Source organism: Drosophila subpulchrella, chromosome 2R, assembly GCF_014743375.2.
Source record: "Drosophila subpulchrella strain 33 F10 #4 breed RU33 chromosome 2R, RU_Dsub_v1.1 Primary Assembly, whole genome shotgun sequence".
Classification (NCBI taxonomy): Eukaryota; Metazoa; Arthropoda; class Insecta; order Diptera; family Drosophilidae; genus Drosophila; species Drosophila subpulchrella.
Window position 1 is genome coordinate 10071484 of NC_050611.1, and position 14858 is coordinate 10086341.

General features: G+C 37.5%; 1 protein-coding gene across 2 annotated transcripts in view; it reads left to right on the forward strand.

Annotated features, from left to right (window-relative positions):
- LOC119549404 (probable nuclear hormone receptor HR3) overlaps positions 1-14858 on the forward strand; it is a 34662-nt gene that overhangs the window by 14370 nt on the left and 5434 nt on the right. For both annotated transcript variants that reach the window (XM_037857458.1, XM_037857459.1), the window contains exon 2: positions 14462-14689. In XM_037857458.1, coding sequence (XP_037713386.1) covers positions 14462-14689 — 228 coding nt within the window. The remainder of the gene's footprint in view (positions 1-14461; positions 14690-14858) is intronic.

The following is a 14858-nucleotide window of genomic DNA, read 5'->3' on the forward strand; positions in this document are numbered from 1 at the left end:
AGTTTCCAAACTTTAGTATAAATATTAACTATAACTTCAGTGGGTTAATGTAATGGACTTAAGGACCTAAAGTTTGAGGGGGACGACCAAATTAATACGTATTTAATTGGGGTGCTTTGACCCCTTAGCGGGTCAACTGCGATTGCAATTAGGGTTTTGGTGGGGTGCAAGGAGGATATTATTTCTAACATAAATCTTAATCGCGGCCAGCAATCTATCCCCGGTTTTCAAAGTTGCGTGTGAGTAATTAAGGCAGCTGCATGGGTGTCGAAGGGGGGTCAGATTTATTTCACTCCGGTCACTGTTACTTTTGGCATGCAATTTGCCTTTATGACTTCCGCAAAATCCACTCTTATTTTATTATTTAAATTTTCACTTTTTCGCTGTTTTTGCCTTTCTTTCGGAGAAACAGATAGAAACGTAGGCAAAGTGAAAGAAAGAAATTTTGCGGCGTAAACAGAAAGCGGCCAAAAATGAAATTTAAAAAGCGAAAGAGTTGACAACATTGGCCCTTTGGAAGAAGAAAGGGGGGAAGAGAGAGAGGGAGAGAGAGAGAGAAAGATAGAGAAGTGGCAACAATAAAAAAATATTCAAAAACGCCAGACCGAAAAAGTTTTGTTAAAGTGAAATGCTGCTGTTGCTTTGGCTGATTGTGTAGTCCGCTCACAAACACACATGCGTACCAAATAAAACAAAAAGAAATGTGTGGAAAAAAGCGACCCATGCAAGCCCAAACCGGCCCCGCCCCCTTTCCCCCCTAGCCACCCAACGCCCCTGCGAGATAGTGCGAACGCCCGTTTAACACTCGAAACAAACGAAAACCAAAAACTATGAAGCTACAAAATTTCTGACTGCCTGAGAAAGTGTGCGTGTGCACAGGGGCGTAGAAGGGGGTTTCGAGAAATTGATTTCTATAAGGTTAAGCTAAGACTAAGGAGTGGATTTTTGAAATACTTTTTAGATATTATAGATATGTTGGTATGAAAAAGAAATTTCATTAATATTACTCAATTCTTACAGAATAAATATAATTTTATTTATTTATTTTTTATTTAATTTTAACAAATTAAAGCTAGTATATAATACTAAAATTAATATTTAAAAAAAGAAGGGGCGCTGAAAGCTAAAGTCCTTCGGCTTGAAATATAATTTTTAAATTCATATTATGGTTAAAATGGTATAAAAATGACTGTTAATTAAATAGTTAATAAACAAAATATTTTTAAAGAAAATAAATTTATAAAATTAAATTTTGTAATATTTAACAATTTATTACCAACAAAAGACAAAAAAATCTTAGTTCTAGGCCCCCCAAAACCCCCCTTTCAAGGGCCCCTGTGCATGAGTAGTTTCTTTCTGTGTGTCTGTGCGAGAAGCGCCAAAGCACACACATCCATACAGTCACACATTCACACATCCACAATCATCATCGCCAAGCGTCAACATAGTAAAAGTCTAAAATCGAGGAAAAAATTATTTTCGGCGGTCATTCAACTCGCACGCACGCACACTTACGCACTTTCTGATAGAGCAACTGAAATGGGGGAAGAGTGTGAGAGAGAGGGAGAGCAGGAGTGGGAGAGTGGGAGAGAGTGCGTAAGAGCGGAGCGTTCGTTGACTGTTATGCGGGAGCGTGCGTCGACGTCGACGGCGACGCCGGCAGCGCTGCCCAAACCACGCACATTACAACATCAAAAAAAAATAAATACAAAAAAAACACAACAAACAATGGGCAATACTACTTTCTATGGCTTTTTCCACTTCTCCCCCATTTCTATTTCTCTTTTCAAACAAACCGAAATTATTATTTATGCAGTCAAAGTTTTGGAGCCATAAAAGCGAACGGGAGAAAGAGAGAGAGAGTGCGAGAAAGAGGAAGAGAAAGAGGGAAATTCTTTGTTTGACAATTATTGCGTGAATTTCCACGATTACGGCTTCTATCGCTCATGTAAATGCCGTATTAATTGCCCATCGTAGAAAAGTCGCCGAACTTTTGACTTCCTTTTTCGACTGGACGGCTATAAAAGCTTATAAATAGGATTGTACCATAACTGCATGATCAGTTAATGCGGAGTTATTAGAAAACTTGTAAGATGAAATCTGATCTGTGTTACAAAATATAATAAACTACTAGAGTATTCATAAAAACTAATCTGAAACAGTAAAAATAATTATAAGTAAAACTTGTGATTTCTCCGAAATTATTAAAACAATAACAAAACTTTATATCAATGTGCTAGAAATGTATATGTATAAAATAATATGTTGATAACAGGTCCAGAAAATAATACACGCTGGAAAGGAATTTATTTTCCCTCTTTTTTTAGTACTTTTTGAAAGAAATTTAGAATTTAACACGTTTATATTATTTTGCATAATTTATTATGATTTTTAAGATAATATTCCAATACGTATAACATGATGCATTATTATTTTAACCAATTTTTCCAATTTATTGATATTCTTATAAAAGTGTTGCATATATGTATAGGTATCTTTTACAGATATCTATAACATATATCTATAACTATTTGTTGATCTTAAGCCTTGATTGAATTATATTATTTAATTAAATGTGTGCTTACCAATGGATATATTATTATATATATTATAACTCTTTGTTGATCTTAAGCCTTGATTAAGCTATATTATTAAATTAAATGTGTGCTTACCAATGGATATATTAAAAGTAAGAAAAGTATCTTAGTAATGATAGTTCGTACTCACAATCCCCAGACTTTTCACATGGTATAAAAGCGTCAGGAACTCCAGAGTATTTAAATTCCTGCCAAATACCCATTATTTGACAGATGTTTGTAATGAATATGGGCGCACTTAAGCACACAAATTTCGGCGAGCATGTTCAGGCATCTCTCCAATTCGAAAAAAAAAACTAAATTTGGCTTGGAATTTCCCATCAATTCCCACCCCCATGTATCCATATAGATTCCGTATGTGGAGCATGCAAATATTTTGAAATATTCTGGTCTGTCTGCTGGAAGCAAATAGAGTAATGTGTTATTTTCCCTGATGTTGTTATTGTTCCCGAAAAGTTCATTCGCTTGTGTCCTAGAAAACCATGAAATGCAGAAACCATATATTTATTTATTCTGATAATTTATGGAAACTTGTAAGAACAACAGTGTGGCCAAATATATGAGTGAGCAGACGATGGGTTCAACGACCCCTGGGAAACATAATGGTGCAGATAGTGACAAGTGACAGGGAACATTTACGGCCACTTGTCAGAACCACAGACCCACCCATCGAATTGTCTGGGAATTATCAATTGATTTAGAGGAAGATATGGTATATTGATTCAGCGGCACGCTTAAAGTTTGGCTTCGATTCGATTTATCTGAAACGATTGATTGTTTTAGGTTTATTTTCGGACTATGATCAACGACAGAGATGGAGCATTCGCTATCTCTTTGTCTTTCTCCACAAACTATTGTAGTCTAGCCTTACGTACAAGTAAAGCAAAAATAGACTTTTTACATATACAAGAGATAAGCTTAACCACAGAATGTGTGTCATAAGGCCACCGCAACTTCAATGCTATATACGAAAGCTATAGACAAGAATTCAAAATAGAATACTAGACTTTCAGTGGTGAATGGAAACCAGAAAGTTCTATAGATAAAGGCTATGTTATCAAAGGTACTATTTAAAAAACAGGTTGCAAAATCCTTACAATGAAAAAAAAATTCCGAGATATTTTAGCAAATCTGTTTGAAATTTTAATCCAGCCTTATTCAAAAACCACAGAAAATAATAAAATGGATATGGTTTTGATGTTATATCATTTAAAGGTAAATACATATTCTTAAAGTAGTTTTTTTCTTCCACAAACAAATAAGTTCTTCAAACGAATTAATATTATTATTATTTCTTACAACGAATCCTTTGAGTTTTTGTTTATAGTCTCTGTCTATGCATATGAATTGGGAACTTCTCAGTATAATTTAACGGTCTGTAATATTAGGTTAATGGCAGTTTCTCGAATGTGAAAATATGCACTATACACCACGAGAGCATATAATGAACATCCGTTCAATAAAGTAAGCTTTCGAAAAAATGTAATAACCGAAATGACAAACGTTTCCATTATGTTAGGCAGCGGCGAAAAAATAAATTAAATGATATTATTCTAGTAATTATAAAGCAGACATCAAATGCGATGCATGAGTGGGCCCCTGCCCCTTCTCCTCCCCCCTGAACCATCCACCCAATGCAACAGCCCCCAGAAAAACACCCCCCCCCCCCCCCCCCCCCCCCCACACACAGACAACTATTATCCCACAGCTGCGTATCTTATCTATGCAACTCTTCGCATAGTTTAACGTTTTGTGCGTGAGTTTGTCACAAATATATACGAGGTATATATCTGGGGGATACTATATGTGTGTATCTGTATATTCGCGTGATTACTTGTGAGTGTGTGCATATATATATGCACACATATATATAGGCAGCAAATAAAAGATTGCATGTGCCCCACAATGCAGACACAAACAGATTCACAGACATTGCATTTGAGTCGCGTCGCCAAATGAATAGACAAATATACATACGTATATACACACGAAACACGCACACAATTGCAGGTTAGCTCCAAGCACACACACACAGATACTCACTCGAACACACACACACTTAGACAGAATGCAACGCCAACATTTGTGGAGGCAAAGCGCGCCAACAAAATGCGAAAAACTGGGACAAAGTTGAACAGACGAGCCAAGGACGGATATTAGTGCGACGCGGCGCGAACAGTTGCATGATGAAGCGAAGGGGGCTCGGGGGGGTTTCGGGGGGCCAGAGGGGCCCAAAAAGGAGGGGAGCGGCGGGCTGGGGAGGGGGGCGTCGGTGAAGTTGGCAGCGAAAAGTGGAAAAACAAAATGAATGTTGTTGCTGGTCCAACAGCAAAGTACAGTGGAGGTACATTGGGCCACCAAAAGATACAACTCCATTTCAGGGGACTACATAATAATAGATATTTAAAAAGGTATTCTATAAAAATTGAAAAATAAATACAATAATATAATCAATATAATAAATATAATATTTTTAAGTGATCTTATTTACAATACATTATCAAAATATTTTCATTTCCCCCACATAAATGAACTTTAAATGTAATGCAACTTATCTACCTTTGAAATTATTTGATCTCTTATGAATAGTACAACTTTAATTTATGTAAATTTATTTGAAATCTACTTTTGCGAATAATATGTACCTTTGCAATAAAACAATTTCCCTCTAACTACAATAAAACTTTACCTGCTTTCTTTTTGATGTAGCTTCCTTTTTAATTATTAACAAAATGTTTAAAATTACAATTATGTAAGATGTAATGATACTAATGTATTTAACACTTGGTTATAATTCAAAGATGATGCGAGAGGATTACATTTTTTTTTCTAATCCTTTTTTGGAAATTTAGAAAAATATATAAGATTGATAAATTTTAAAATGTAGTAATACTCAATAATCTGTTTATATTATATAATTTTAACATTGAAAGATCTTATGGTTCTTTTTGGAATTACAGAAGAAAATATAAACATAATTTTATCATGACTATTGCTATAGTAACATATAATAATACATATAGTAATAAATAATAGATACCAAAAAGTTATTAGATGTGTTTAATTTCAGATATTTTAGCAGATGAGGATTTTAATTACTTTAAAGAGTTAGTTAAGGGGCTTAAAAAATAAAAACAATAAATAAATAGTTACTGTTGGGTTTCTGTTAAGTAATAAAGTTAAGGCCTTTGAAATACTTTGAGATACTTTTAAGAACACATTGCCCATCTAAAGACGAGTGCTCACTGTGCCTGTAGAATAGTTTTCAACTCTACAGAAAATTTTGTTGTTTGTTGATTACAATTTGCATGACGCCAGCGGCAGCGGCATTTTCAGTACAGCCAACAGGGCGGATAGAAGCACTTTATCTGCCTCTCGCCACGTCTCCCTCCCTCACTCGCCCCTCTCGCTCGCTCTTTCGGGTTTTTCCTCTGCCTCTTTTTTTCAGTAGCAAACTGCAATCGTTGTTGGTTTTATAATGGTTGTTGTTAATTTTGCAGACATTTCAGCCGAAAAACAGAAAAAAAAACGAATTTTAATTAATGGTGGAAAAACGAGTTTGCCTGGTTTCCATCAACCCAACGACCACTATGAATGGATTTTCCTCAAGAACTCTTTTTTCCCCCACACAGATTGCATTTTTCACAGACAGTTGTGTGCGATTTTCGAGTCTGTCTTGGGCTGGCTCAACTTGAAAATTCTTGTTTTGGCCAAATCGCAAGCTGCAAAACGGCAAAAGTTGATGCTTTAGTCAAAACACTTAAATACCATAAATAATTGGCTACTTAAGTGCATTTGTTGCGCAAAGCCGAAAAAAGCAAAAACAATCAGCAGCCAAAGAAGTCAGTTTACAAGCTTTGTGTGTGGCTTTTGAGGTTTTCAAGGTATTTTCCAGGTGTTTTTTCTATATATTTCTGTATTTTTTTGTTGAGTTTCATTTATGCTGCAGCGTAGCTGGTGCATTTGAAGCGTGCATAAATAATGCCGCAGGCCTACTTTTTATGCTGCGGCGCGGTTGGGGTATTTGTTTTCGGGGCGGGGTAAACACACTCGTCGATGTCAGGCACATAAATATGCATTTACTTATGGGAACCGGTGGCTGAGACCATTGTTCAGGGAATTTTCCAGGCGATTTTAAGGCTTAATGTGGCTTAATGTAGCAATCAGTCAGATTTAAAATCTTGTTTACCTTCTGTAAAGCACATAGGTACAATCTATACATGTATCTTTAGCTTGATGTTAAGTATCTTATCAATGAGTTAACTTGTAACCAAAATATGGAAGCAACTATATAGCTATACCATATTATACGTAATAAAATATTACCTAAGTTATCCAAGAGGGGTCTTGTAATCGTATCTCCCGAAAAAATAAAATTCCAGTATTCTGTATTTAATTTTGTAGTATTCCCCAAGCAATCTTAAGATTTGAAAACTTGCTTACGTTCTTTGAAGCATATAAGCACAATCTTTATATGCATATTTATCTTCTTGGTAATAATCCTAATATTAAGTTAACTTGTAACCAAAATATACAAATAATACTATATTATGCATAACACAATATTTCCTAAGGAATCTAAAAGGGGTCTTGAAATCGAATCTCCCGAAAAAATATATTTCCAGTTGCATACATATTATTCTATACTTAATATTTTAATATTCCCCAAGTAAACTTAAGTCATAATATGTGTAGAAATGCAAACAAACTTTTTTTGTGTCGAACTCGGCATATAATTGGCTGTAAATCTAAATCGACATTTTACAAGGAAATTTTCCACCAAACTGTGATTCATTTCGGAGAAAACTAGTAAATTTCACCCACTCTCTGTGCCCCTTTCTCCCCAATATATTTGCAATTGTTCTCGCCTGCCATCATCACGTGAAGCGGCGTATACGTGATGTTTGGTAAGCAATATAATAAATTGCGCATACGTCATGTATCCATCGACCTGACTAATTGAGGTGCATTTGTATTTTTTGGTCATTCACTTCGCTACTTTGTATGAAATACCGTATAGAAAGCGATCGGATTACGAAGAGAAATTACATCATTTGGTGAAAATGCTTAGCATTTCATTAAAATCGACTAAAAACGGCAAATTCTTGCGCTGTTTCTTCAGCCTCCTCTTTATTTTGTTCCGTGGGTCAATAAACTTGTGGGCCCAGTCAAAAATTTGTATATGAGAAATTCTTTTGTTGGCAACAAAAGAACCAGCGCGTCACGTACGCCGGCAGTGCGACAGAGAGGGCAGACGGAGGGGGGAAAAGAGAAAGAGACAGAGCGAGTGCGAAATGTAAACATTACAAAAATGCCAAGCCAACGTCTTCATCATGTGGCCAAAAAAAGAACCGAATTCGTACGGGTCCGTTAGCCCAAAGTTTATAGCCCCAGCTGCCTTATTATAATATATATTATGTGTATCTTGAGATGAATGAATTTTGTATCTTACGAAATTCTAACGGCATTCTACGGAGCTTTCGCGAATAAAATGTTAGGTAGGGGTTAGGAGAAAATAACAACAATGAGCTGGCCGAAAAGAAAGCGACAAATTACGTAGCCAGCATGCTAATGCTAATGCTCTTTCTTCTCTAACGGCATTTCGCACAGCCGGCTAAAAGGCTCCCCCTTAAAGCCAATACCCCACCCCCTCTGACCCTAGTGTTTTTTTTATTTTTTGTGAAAGCTGAAAACCAGTTTTCTATTAGCATTTGCTTGGCGGCAAAAGAATGAAACACGGCGGCAGAAGAGAAACAAAGCCAGAGAAGAGAGCTGGGCGCTCTCTTCGGGGCTCTCTTTTGGCCACAAGGCAGGCGGCTGGTGCATTGACCCCACAGCTAGCTGACCCACTTACGAAGCTGCTTTTTGCCACTGCGAATGCGAGTTGCGAATTGCGATTTGCCGACGCGGCGCGCTCGTGCCGCAGTCGACGTCGCTGCCGGCAGCGTCGCCGAACGAGCAACTTGTGCAATAGTCGCAGCAGCAGCAGCAGCAACTGCAGCAGCAGCAACAACAGTCGCAGTCGCAGCAAAGCCGACTGCGCTGCCACATGGGCAACTCAAAATCTACTGTGCCTTACTCTTTGCCTCAGCACAGTGGTTGAAAACGGGTGGAAAGTGCATCAGCACAAGAAATATATCATTCAGTTGAAATTCGAATTGATGTAGTTAAGCATTCCAACGGAAGTGATTCCTGTGAGACTTTAACAGATTTTATTTATTTATTCAGATCAGGGTTGCCATTTCTATCTATATATTAAGAACAGATCTACTGTGCTTTACTCTTTGCCTCAGCATAGTGGTTGCAAATTGGCAGAAGTGCAACGAAATATGTTGTTCAGTTGGAATTTGAATTGATGTATTTAAGCATTCCAACGGAAGTGATTCCTGTGAGACCTTAAATTGTTAAATTTTTGTATTCTGACCAGGGTTGCCATTTCTATCTATATATTCAGAATAGATCTAGCCGGAAAAACTCCGTTAATCTTTTATTTATTTAGGAAAGTTGTATTCGTACCCTGTTTTCTATCTTTTCCCATCTTAATCCACATCTGTGCATATGGTGATAGCACTGAACGTGATTAATATTACCAAGCTTTTCTTTTTAGTAAATCTTAACTAAATTGCAATGACGCACTACCTTCATTGAAAACTAGGAAAACATTGGAAAGATACAATTATTTTAAAATATTACATTTTATTAAATTTTATTGTATATATTATATATACACATTGCTTATGCTATGTTATATATTATATTAAAATTAGATTTTAATTTTAAAAATAAAAATTTGTTTAAGCTTACCCTTTCTATAAAGAGAGATGAGAAAAAACATTTTTATAAAATCAAAGTTAGTCGATTCAAATCGACGATTAGAAAAAAATCAAGTTTAGTTTACCATTAACTAAGGTGTATGGGTAAAAACCTTTCAAACTTTAATATTTAAGGAAATTGTATTTTTTCCGTATATTTTATATTTTTTACAATTCAACCTGTATTGTACTTGTTGTAAAATTAACTTTTGCAAAATTTATTGCCTCTAAGGAAATATATTTTTTTTTTACTTTTAAACAACCCTATACCACAACAAATGATTACCTTTTTTCCTGCATTTGGTCAGACTGTTTGTGAGATATTATGTGTGAGTTTTTTTTATATCATTGCTATAGTTTCGGGCGCTGTTATTGTTATTTTATTTGACTTTGCCGTTCGCCGCAGTGCCAAAAGCTGCAATTCATATGCAGCAGCCCCCTCCCCTGCGGCCGGCGGCCCCCCTGCCCCCGCCCATGGCCACCTTACGTCCCGCCCGATCTCCCGGGTTTTTCTACATGCATATATATATGGATGTGGTTTTTTTTCGTTAGCACATGTCGCTGCATATTAATTTTCGTATGCAAGTGTGCACACATGCATGTGCGAATGCTTTTTACACTTTTTACTCGTCTTCTGCCGCCCCTTGGCGAACTGCATTTTTTGCGGGCATGCATTCGCAATAAAGAAGAACATATTAATTTTGACTTCTGGTTATTGCTGCACCCAGCAGAAGCAGTGCGAAAAGAAAGCCCCGCCGGCAGTGCAAATAAATTGCATATGCAAAATATTTGGGCGGTTTTCCGCATAGCTTTTTTCATATTCTTTTTTTTTTTACTGTTTGCTGCCGTTGGCCATTCAGAATTTATTTTATTGAGCCGCTTTTGGTGGGCAATTAATTATACCCGTTACTCGTAGAGTAAAAGGGTATACTAGATTCGTCGGAAAGTATGTAACAGGCAAAAGGAAGCGTTTCCGACCCCATAAAGTATATATATTCTTGATCAGGATCACTAGCCGAGTCGATCTAGCCATGTCCGTCTGTCCGTCTGTCCGTCTGTCCGTCTGTCCGTCTGTCTGTCCGTCCGGATGAACGCTGAGATCTTGGAAACTATGAGAGCTAGGCTATTGAGATTTGGCGTGCAGATTCCTGAGCTTCTTACGCAGCGCAAGTTTGTTTCAGTAGAGTGCCACGCCCACTCTAACGCCCACAAACCGCCCAAAACTGTGGCACTTACAGTTTTGATGCTAGAATAAAAATTTTAACTGAAATGTATTGTTCTCATCAGTACCTATCGATTGACCCAAAAAAAAGTTTGCCACGCCCACTTTAACGCCCACAAACCGCCCACAAACTTCAAAAAATCGTAAATATGAACGTGGATATCTCGGAAACTATCAGGGATAGAGAATTGGGATCTAAGATTTAGATTCTGTAGCTTTGTACGCAGCGCAATTTTGTCACGCGAATATGCCACGCCCACTATAACGCCCACAAACCGCCCAAAACTGTGGCGTCCACAATTGTTATGCTAGATGAAAAGTTTTAACTGAAATGTATTGATCTCGTCAATACCTATCGATTGATCCAAAAACAAATTTGCCACGCCCACTCTAACGCCCAGAACGCTTAAATCTGTCTACCGCCGGTAGGTGGCGTATTTAAATCTCGCTTTGCTGCTTGCATATCTCCATTTCCCTTTGGTCCCTTAAGCTGAGTAACGGGTATCTGATAGTCGAGGTACTCGACTATAGCGTTCTTCCTTGTTTTATTTTAGGCTGCATATAAATAGGCGTTGCAAACTTGTTGGTTGATCAACCACAAAATGCAGTTTTCATTAGTTGCAACTTGTTTTCTATACCCGTCAACGGTGCGTGTACGTGATGATGTGGAATTACCTAATAATTGAATGGATGCGTTTTCATTGAGCAAAGGCGTTCGTGCCACTCGCGAACAATTAATAAAACAGTCGCAGTTGGTTTAAAAATTTACCAAAAACTCTTATGCATTTAATATTTATGTTTGCGTAGACTAAATTCAATGTTTTATTCCTGCCTTTTACCTCTGATCTGCAAACAATTTCACCCAATATTTGCCTTTATTTTGTGAAAAGTATGTCATACATTTTGTTTTCACGCCGTCAAAGTACACAACGCAAAAAATGCCAAATAAGACAATAAAATGTATTTCATGACACACTTTTCCGCACCGGGTATTAAGTAAATATTTGCGCCTGATATTTGTTAACCCAAATGCGGGCGAAAATGTGCGTAGGCGACAAGTAATTGCCCAGAGGTGACTTGTTACCATGTAAGTTTCGGCCAGACAGTTTGGCTTCTAGTAATAAAATGGTTTTTTAATTTTTTGAGGTGGAAAAAAGATATTAAAATTGGTGCCAATAAAAATATTGGATTTAAAATATAGTATGCTAAAGAATATCTTTTTTACTGGTTAAAGATACATAGAAACAAAATATTTTTTTGCCGAAAAAAGATATTTCCACCTTTAAAGGTAAGTGAGTAAGTGCTGTCGCCTGAGTTATCGATTTCCTGAACTGCATACAAATGAGTGGGAATGGCCTGTAAGGTTTTGAAGCTTTTACTTGTCATAACGGTAAATGCGCCCCTCTCTTTGCCTCGCTCTTTAGTGCAGTTACCCCCCGACTTATCTGTCTGAAGACCCATAAACACGCACATTCCTCTGGTACTTGAGATAAAGATTTATATGTTTTCGGGGGAAAGGCCTTACAAATACTGCACTTTCCGTGCAAGTATTTCGAGTTGTATTTCGTAATGCGCGAGAACGATAAAAGTTTAAGGCGGCTTAAGTGAGTCCAGCCTCACACCACCGAAAGCCCCCCTTAAAAGCCCCCATTAAAACCCCTTTTTACCGATGACGACACACATTCTATTATAATTAAATATCTGTCTGCCCGCTCAATTGCAACGTAAGAGAGTGGCTCTCTCTCTTTGGATCTAAGAGAGAGCCCCCACGCGAAAGAGAGGGGAAATCGAAGAGAGTCTCCGGCGCAGAGAACTTTCTTTTCGATTTTGTTTTTGTTTTCTTTTTCTTCGCTCGCCGAGAATGCTGTTGGCATCCGAGTGTGTGTGTGTGAGATACTGCCGTGTGGGAAAAGTTCATTGACACTTGAAAAACATTCAGTCACTCACTCACACAAAGCCAGTCGGGTTACTCACTCACTCATCATCTGTCACACATTTCTCCGATCCGATACAAAAAAAAAAGAAAAGAAAAAGAAAAAAGCGTCAGCGCTTGGCACATTTTTCAAGCTGCGCTGTTGTTTTTTTTTTTTTTGTGAGCCCCCCATTCTGCCGACGTTGACTGCGCTGCCGGCGTCGCTGCTGCTGCGGATGCTGCTGCGTCGGCCGTTGTAGTTGTGTGCGTTCGGTCCAGCGCGCATCTTTCATCCTCGTGGGTAAACACAAACACAAACACAAATACGCAAGGCAAAGCGCCTAGATTACACAATACCGCCGCCAGACGAGACCAATCTGCCCGCTCGCTCTCTCTCCCTCGCTCCTCCACTCTCTCGCTCTCGCATACTGGCTTTTAAGTCTACACTGGGCTGCAAAAGTTGGGGCTACATTAAGACTGAATCCAGTGTTAGATGCATGGGATAGTGATTGATCAATAAAATGTTTTTCAAAGATTTTAAAGATGAAATCTCAAGAACTTCATCTTGATTTATCTACAAGTCTTTCTTACTTTTCATAAATCTTAAGTTTGTATCTAAAACTAATATCTGATTTAAATAATATGATCGTACTAAGTCCAGAGAAAATCTGCCAGATAAAAATATGGAATAATGGAGGCAGAGTTATAGAATGCATTACATGGGATTGATCTGTCTATCTATCTATCTATCTTTCTATCTATATGTTTACCTATCTATCAATCTATCTATCTATCTATCTATCTATCTATCTATCTATCTATCTATCTTGTCTGACTTTTATTTGACCTTAAATTAAGGAACTTCGAGTTATGGAAATTCTAATAAGGTTCATAGTTATAGATTCGTTATTCAAAATTATCTACATATATTAATCAGTGTTGATTAAAAACTGGTTTTCAGCTATATATTAATATTCAAAATTTAAGATTTAATCTGGTGGGATTGTTAAATAAAAACATAAATGAAAACTCTCGAATTGCCAAGAATACTTGTGCCTTGTGCCGGCCAGTGTAAATTGCGGCAAATTTTAATTCTCTTCGTGAACCAGTTCTCAGCGATGCGATGGTGCACTGCTGTTGATCAGGAAATTGCATCACCGCTGAAAGGATTGCGGATTGCAAGGGAAATCCGAACAGCTGTCGCACTATCTCCCTCCCTTTCCGACCATCCCCCCTCCCTTTTCCGCAGCTGTGGTATGGGTATGGGTATTCTTTATTGTCTGGGCAGACAAGTGGCTTAAGGTACCGCCTGCATTGTGCTGCATGGATAAAACATTACAATATTGCGCAATAGTTCTCTGGGGTCGAAGTGGCTTTGTCTGAACTCCGACAATGGATAGGCTGGCATCGGGAAATCTATTGATTGTAATTGCGGGGCGTTCACTATCGGAAATTACTTGAGGCCCCCAACTTCAAGATATTAGTGGATGAACATAATGCCTTAAATGCTGTAATGGTTTCGAAACTTTATATTTATTTATTAAAGATAAATCTTAATATAATCAAGGTAAAAACATTTTACAATTTTTTAAGGTACAAACCTAATTCCTTAATAAGATTTCTACAGCTTGAGAACATTTTAAGAATTCATAATTCTGACTTCCATAAATTAATCCAGTGAGTTATTTCAAGTTTAAGCAGGTGTCATATGGGCATAACTATACTGTATATCATTAAAAGATTCGAAATGTATGTAAACTCGTTTTGTTATATAACTAGGGGCAAATACTCTCAAGCTATACACATTCATGAGTATTTTAATAATTATTTAGGATCCTTGAATATTTTAATTCATATATTTATTTAAATATTTTTAAAAACCTTCCCTAACACACTATTTCGCATCCTATCTTTGCAGCTCAAATTGAGATAATTCCGTGCAAAGTCTGCGGCGACAAGTCATCCGGCGTTCACTACGGCGTGATCACCTGCGAGGGCTGCAAGGGGTTCTTCCGAAGGTCGCAGAGCTCCGTGGTGAACTACCAGTGTCCGCGCAACAAGCAATGTGTGGTGGACCGCGTTAATCGCAACCGCTGTCAATACTGTAGACTGCAAAAGTGCCTAAAACTGGGAATGAGTCGTGATGGTCTGTAAAAAGTGTTGAGCAGAGCACTCAGGGGAATTCTTAGGGAGTTCAATTGGTTTTCTTATGGATTCCTTTTTGAGCCAAAGTATTTTATAAATTCCCTCAACATATCTCTTCCCAATTGAATTTCCTCATTGCTCCCTGGGTGCCAGTGACCTTTGTCAGCACT